This window comes from Rhopilema esculentum, chromosome 12, assembly GCF_057945365.1.
Source record: "Rhopilema esculentum isolate cy_ngs chromosome 12, ASM5794536v1, whole genome shotgun sequence".
NCBI lineage: Eukaryota > Metazoa > Cnidaria > Scyphozoa > Rhizostomeae > Rhizostomatidae > Rhopilema > Rhopilema esculentum.
In genome coordinates this window covers 940,771-947,607 of record NC_142826.1, presented here as the reverse complement: position 1 = coordinate 947,607, position 6,837 = coordinate 940,771, and the positions used below count along the sequence as shown (strand labels likewise).

Genomic DNA, 6,837 nt, shown 5'->3' with positions numbered 1-6,837 from the left:
GACATTACATGTGCTAACATCTAATAAAGCCTAATAAAGCAAATTTTTACTGACCCTAAGGTTATTACAACAGGTACTCCCACTTCCTTGACGCCCCTGCTTCAGATCGTTGGAAGCGGGGGCACGGGGCTCCTCTATACTTAATGGAGTGGGGTGGGGAAATGGGGTATTGCTACACTGTTCTCCGCCCCGTCACTTCAGTTTACCAAGTACCGTAATGCCCCCAACAAGCGCCCCCCTCAAATAAGAGCCCCCCCTCGAATAAGTGCCCACCCAAGAGGTGGAGTTATTGAATAAGCGCCTCCCTTGAATAAGCGCCCATCCTTCAACCTTCAGAAACGGCGCTCAATCGAATTTACAACGAAAACATAATTGGAAGGCAATTCAACAAGAAAGATTAATGAACAACACAATTTGCACCCAAATCTACTTTTTAAATAAGCGCCCCCTCGATTAAGCACCTTCTTCGAATAAGCGCCCACCCTGGAGCTTGAACAATTAAATACACCCCGGGCGCTTATTCGAGGCATTACGGTAGAACTTTTATCATTTTAATTTTTCGGAAACAAAACGCAACGCCATAGTGGTTTCCATACACACGTTTTTTATAAGAAACCGCTTCATAAGAAACTCACTTGTAAAAGGCCAAACAATTTAAGAAACTTCCACTTGGAAATGAAAAATAGCTAAGAAACTTTTTATTCTTTTAAAGACCAAACAATTTTTTATTCTTGTTCGAAATACGGAAGACAACAACTGTGTGTGGTTTTACGCTGAGGTGAACAACCAGTTTTATGAACAAGATATCATCAAACGCAAAATATCTGTATTTCATGACAAATGGCATACTGGAGAGATAAAGTGGTTCAACACTAAGATTGAGGAATACAGAGTTTTGTTTCAAGACAAAAGTGAATTCTTTATCTTACTCATGCCGATATCAATAGAGTAGATATGAGGCTCAGCTCAATGATAAACGTTAGACTTACAATTATATTAAATCGATTTTCCAGACTAACCTCATTTTGTTTTCACTTGCCTTCTGATGTTTTAATTCTATGTGTGCGTTTTTTTCCAATATCCAATTAATAAACTTTTGCTGGCAAAATGTGTCCAAGAATGCCCTAAAATTAAGAAACTTTCAACAGTGAAGCTTTAGCTAGGATTCTTATAAAAAAACGTGTACCTTTCTGAATGCGTTTTGAACTTGATTGGAAGTGTGAATGGAGTTCCTCGGGCAGACATTGATGGAAAATCATTCTTATCTTGAACTGTAAACGCCGTGGGGCATGATTTGTCAAGTTTACCTAAATAACATGAAAAGAGCAGTTAACCGGTGAACAAATCCCGGAACTCAACTTGTTTGCTGAATTCTTTGGTTCTGAATCAGACATTGTTTCTTTGTATCGTTTGTTATGATATGATTGCGGTGTGTGTCAACGCCGAATGCAAATCATCCCTGAATTTTTCTCATATCGCCGTGCCCTCGCAGTTTGTAATACGATTCGAGCAGTGTAGTTGAAATCTCAACTGGGAAAGCAGATTATAATTTCGTTGCTGTGCTTTTAAAGCATTGTTTTAGGTATTCATGTACGTTTTTTCAATGAGACAATTTATATTATCACACTCATGCTGTTTTGAAAAGCGCTAAGGAAATCACTTGCTCGTTTGCTGCACTTAAAATATGCAGAAGGAAGGAGGACAGAGGCAAAGGCCCCGCTCGTTTGTTGGCGGTGGAAGCTTCGAGTTTGCTTATGACAGACGTTCAGGGGGAATAAGAGACACAGGAACGAGTGAAGAAAATATTGAAAGCAAACCAAGACGCCCGTTGAGTCTTTATGAGAGCCTCAGCAAGGATTTTTCAACTTCAAGGCAGAATTCCACATCGCCAACGAGGCCTGACGATAATAAACTGTTTGCGTCTTCGAGTGGAGGTGAAAAAACCGATGATATGAACAAGGAAAAGGTTTGGACTTCATCTCATTTTCATCTTAGTTTTCTGTTAATACGGTTATTTAAAAGCTGAACTGCGTAACCTCGGACTGCAGCTTCGACGGGCCTAGGTTCCCGTTTCAAAAGCACGTAAAATGTGGTGTCTGTAACTGATACACTACAAGAATTTTATGGTTTACATTTTCTGTTACTCAACGTTTTAGTGCCATTTGCAGCCGCTTAAATGATGTTGGTACTAAATGGACATGTTAATCTTGTCAAAAACCACAAAAAGTATTATCTTTTCTTGTTTTGAATATAACAGTCATTGAAATGGCCTAAGTGATCTCGCAAATCATTCCCTGTCACTGCCTTCCAATTTTCAATGAAGTTTTTCAATATTGCCCGTCTATTCACACAGTTTAGAAAATTTTAGACCATCCAGTAACCCAGAGGATTTGCAGAGGAAGTTGTTAAATCATAGATCTGCGAGCATGTAACATTTTCTCAAAATGTTTACAAAATTTCTTTATAAATGCCATAAATTTGGAAGGTGGCTAAAGTCCAGTCAAGATGGTTCAAGGGTTCTTTCTTAGTATAAGTTATTATCAGCTTCACACTTAGTACCAAGAGAGGGGAAGGGGGGGGGGGGGTTATTTGGCACAAAGCCATACAAGGGAGTCAGTCATGTTTTTCTTTGAAATTTTTTCTTAAGGTGTTTAAGTAAATGATATTTTTGGATCTGAAAATAATAGATACAATTCTGTTTGTGACAGAAATCACTATCTTTATCAAAGAACTGTTTTTTAAATGTCAAATAAGTTTGCTTTGTAAACTATTTTATCCTATTTGCAATTTGTGATGTTTTTGGGACAGTATATAGATGAAACTGATATTTTTGGGTCTAATAGTCTGGAATATCAATAAATATCTGTCAAGAGTGTTGATATATGTGCCAAATTAAGCTGACATCTTTCTTGTTTGCAAGGTATATATCTGGGATGATTCTTTTAATTCTAGGTGAGAAGAAATAGTGAGAAAGGAGAAGATGGCCTTAGGTCTAGAAAGTTTTCAGACTCTGCTGAAACAAGGGCACTTTATGTGGAATTATCATCGCCACCCACTAAGTCTGTCGATGAAAAATTTAATGCTGTCAGTCGCTTAAGATCACTGTTTGATCATGGAAATGCTGCCCCTGTGGTTCCAAAAAGTTCGTCTGCTAATAAGACAACCCTGCCAGGCTCAGTTTTGGGTCAAAATGGTAGACATGGAGGAAGTCTTGTAGATGTAAGTAAGGAAAGAAAGCATGAGCTAGAAACAAAAAGGCCAAAATTTGAGAAGATTGAAGCAGAAAAAAAGAAAAAATTATTTGCACCACCTGCCCCTGTTAAATTAGATGATCTCTTAAAAAGAGAATCCCCAAGAAGCTCTGAAGAAAAGATCCCAAAATTTAGAAGGTCTTATCCACTGGAACATGGACAGAATAAGGACAAAGTTGATACAAAGGAAAGAGCTTTTCATGTTACGCATTCACCTCCACCAACAGATGAATTTGAGGAGATGCATAGACGACGGAGATCTTTACCTAAGAAACGTTCTTCTTCATTTGAGTTTGAAGGCCTAGAGGATAATGTTGAAGTTATTGGAGAAAATAAAATTGATATTAATATGATACTTGGTTTAGAAACAACAAAAGAAGACCCAGTAGCTGAATCAAAAGAGGAGGAAAGTGAAACTCCTAAAGATGACACACAAAGAACAGATGGTGCTATAGAATCATTATCACTTGGTGAGATAAGATGTGATGCAGTTGTTGAGCCATTAGACCAACAGATCAGTGAGAGATCAATTGATAATTCTGCACAGACAAATAGAAAGGCTGCCACGATTGTAGATGATAATGATTGTGAACAAGATGCATTAGCGAATAAAACTGAACATTTTGATGTTGATGCTCCTAGGGAGAGAAACAAAGAAACAATAGTTGAAGAAATTTATTCAAAAGAACAGGTTTCTAGTGAAGAGAAGCCATTTTCTGTTGATCAAGAATTACAGATAAATGGAAATGATAGTTTGGCTGTGGATGAAGATATCATAATGGCTCAGGAAGAGTGCGATGCCGAAGCAGGGTTAGATTTCAATGCACTTGATAATTTGACAGATAGTTATGACCAGAGTGACTATGTTATGCCAGGATATGACAGCTTTGACTCATTTGCCTTGAATGTTAGAAGTAAAAAGGACAACATTGATGCCGAGATTTCTGAAAATGCCAATGAAGATGTAAAAATTGGTGAAAATGTGGTTGTTTGTACTGTAGATGAACAGATGCAGGATGATTTCAATGAAAATGTAGAGGAGGTTGCAGATCAATCAATTGTAGATTTGGATATAAAGGATGATACAGATTCTTCATTGGTTGCTGATGAAGATGAAATAGTGCATGCTGAAAATATTGAAGAGAAAGAGGTCAGTCATACGGTTTCTTCAGATTCAGAGCAAGATTTTGAAGATGCAGATAAAGAAATGAATCCCAACGAAGAAGAGTCAGTTCCAGTTTCTCAAATGTCAATCATTGCTTCTGTTTCGGGTTTGACAAAAGATGATGATGTAGAGGAGAAGTTAGAGGATAGTGTTACAGAAGCTTTGGATAATTCTACACCAAATACAGTTGAATTAGATGATGAGTATTATGACAGTGACACTGGTGTTGATGATGATTCAGCTGTGGAAGGTGACAGTCAGTTACTGTATAGTTCAGTCAATGAAACACCAGAGGAACTGGAAGAAAGTATTGAGGAAAATGAACAAGAGGAACATGAAGAAGATGGAGCAGAGGATGATCATGAGTATGATGAAGAAGATGAAAGCACAGTTGTTGAAGCTGAAGATCCATTGATGTTGCCACCTGCTCCTTCTCATTCATGTTTGTCTTCAGGAAAAGGAGCTGATAAGAAGAAGAGAAAAGTTTACTTTGATAATGATAAGGGAAGTATCATCTACACATACAGTGCTGAAGAGTACAATCGAAGCAACAGAGAAATTGATGCATTGACAGCTTCTGCAGAATGGGAATTAGAAAAGAGAGTTGAAGAAAAGGACATGTTTACAGTGGATCTTGACAAAAGTGAGTTAGCTTTCAATTTTATTTTTGTATCTGGAGTAAATATTTTTGTTTTTTTGTAGTACTCATAAGCAATGTCTTTGATCCAATGCCATTCATTTTGTGGCCAAATATTTGTACTTTCCATTTCAATTATGCACACACTTAATTGATTATTGCTATGTTAAGAATTTGTGGTCTAGCAAAGTTTTAAACATGCTAGGCATTAAGCTTGTATCAGATTTCTGCACTAAGATTTCAGCTGATTATAAGTAAGCCACTAAAATGTAAGGAATTACCAATCTAGGCTATCAAATAACTTTAGCTGCCCAATTTTAACAAAGTTATGAGACAAATAGTGGAGTCTAATTGCTTTAAATCCCAGCAACAGCTATTGGGCTAAAGTCTTAAGCAATCATTCATAAACCATTAAAAGTTCTTAAAAACGTGCTATCTCAATCTTGCTCTTGACAAGAGTCATAATTAAAAGCTCAATGCTTAGTCTCAGTTTCACTAACCTGTCTTACAAAGGTCCTGCTTGTTTCTGTGCGCAGTATCCACTCTAAAACCTGTGCAGAAGTTAAGTATAGCCTGTTTTAGCTATTCCGGAGGGCCAATGATTTTATTTGCTATATTAGGGCCCTTTGATAAATATTGGGACAGTATTGGCCCTCCTGAATATACAAAAAACAAGCCAACTTGCTTAGCAACAAGTTTGGTGCTGAATTTCAAGTCACGTTTGTTGATTCTTCTTTGAATTGGTTTGCTGAAAACTTTTGTTTGTAGATTGCTTCAAAAAGCAGGTATACTTAAAACAGACTGATATGAAATCAATCTAAAGTTTTCTATAAACATTTGTTTGGTTACTTGATAACAAAACTTGGTTTGATTGAAATTAGTATTGAATTTTTCTTTTCATTTGCCTAAAACAATTTAGAGCAAACCTGATAATATCTACTTTTTTCTTTTGTTGCAAGAAGACGTCATGCTAATGCATGTTCTAATTGCTCAGTATAAGATGGTGTATATCCTTTGAAGAATGGCTCATGAATGTTTGGCTAATCTGTTTAAGAACCGCAGATCTTACATGTTTTTGTTGAATTTTTGAAGACGGATTTTGGTTTCTTTAATTTCTTTTTCAAAAATCTCTACGTTGATAAAGTACAGGACATGGATACTTTTTTAATAAGAGTTTTTCCCTTGGGTTAGAAATTCAGAATATTCAAAAAATTGTTGCGAACAGAGGCCCTAGTGTGAATTTGTCCGAAGTTTACTTGGTTTTTTGTCAGTCAACGTCTTTGCAGTATTATGAGTGTGATGGTCCCCCTCCTTTTCAGATGAAGATTTATGCCAACGGGAAAACATATTGTGTTCCACGTCTATCGATGTCAATCTTAGATTTTATAAGAAACCCAGCCTTATTTCTAGACAAGGAAATATTTCTGGGGTTTTTGAAATTCCTGCAAATGGTCAGGCCTAGTCTTATCAACGAATAACTATATATGATAATAGATGTATTGGCCAAAATGGCCCTTAATCTATTATAGCAAAACCAAACGTCGTAATTTTAAATGGTTTATTAAAATTGCCACATCTAACATAACAGTACTATGTCTTGCCACTGTTCAGATTCTTGCCACTGTTCAGATCCCTTATGCTACACATTGTGGTTTTGAACGGTTTATGTAAACAAACTCCGGTATTGAATAAACAATGAAGCAGTGATCGTTACTTTTAATTGATTATATGCATTGATGCAGAAATATTTCATTTGTTCTTTTTTGAAATAGTAAAGAGTTGGT

General features: G+C 36.6%; 1 protein-coding gene across 2 annotated transcripts in view; it reads left to right on the top strand.

Annotated features, from left to right (window-relative positions):
• Positions 1-1,479: 1,479 nt before the first annotated feature.
• Positions 1,480-6,837, top strand: part of LOC135681397 (uncharacterized) — a 39,007-nt gene continuing 33,649 nt past the window's right edge. The window contains exons 1-2 of one of the 2 annotated variants that reach the window (XM_089111820.1): positions 1,480-1,966; positions 2,953-5,059. In XM_089111820.1, coding sequence (XP_088967946.1) covers positions 1,685-1,966; positions 2,953-5,059 — 2,389 coding nt within the window. In that variant the 5' untranslated portion in view covers positions 1,480-1,684. The remainder of the gene's footprint in view (positions 1,967-2,952; positions 5,060-6,837) is intronic. The other variant, XM_089111822.1, reaches the window with a different exon arrangement.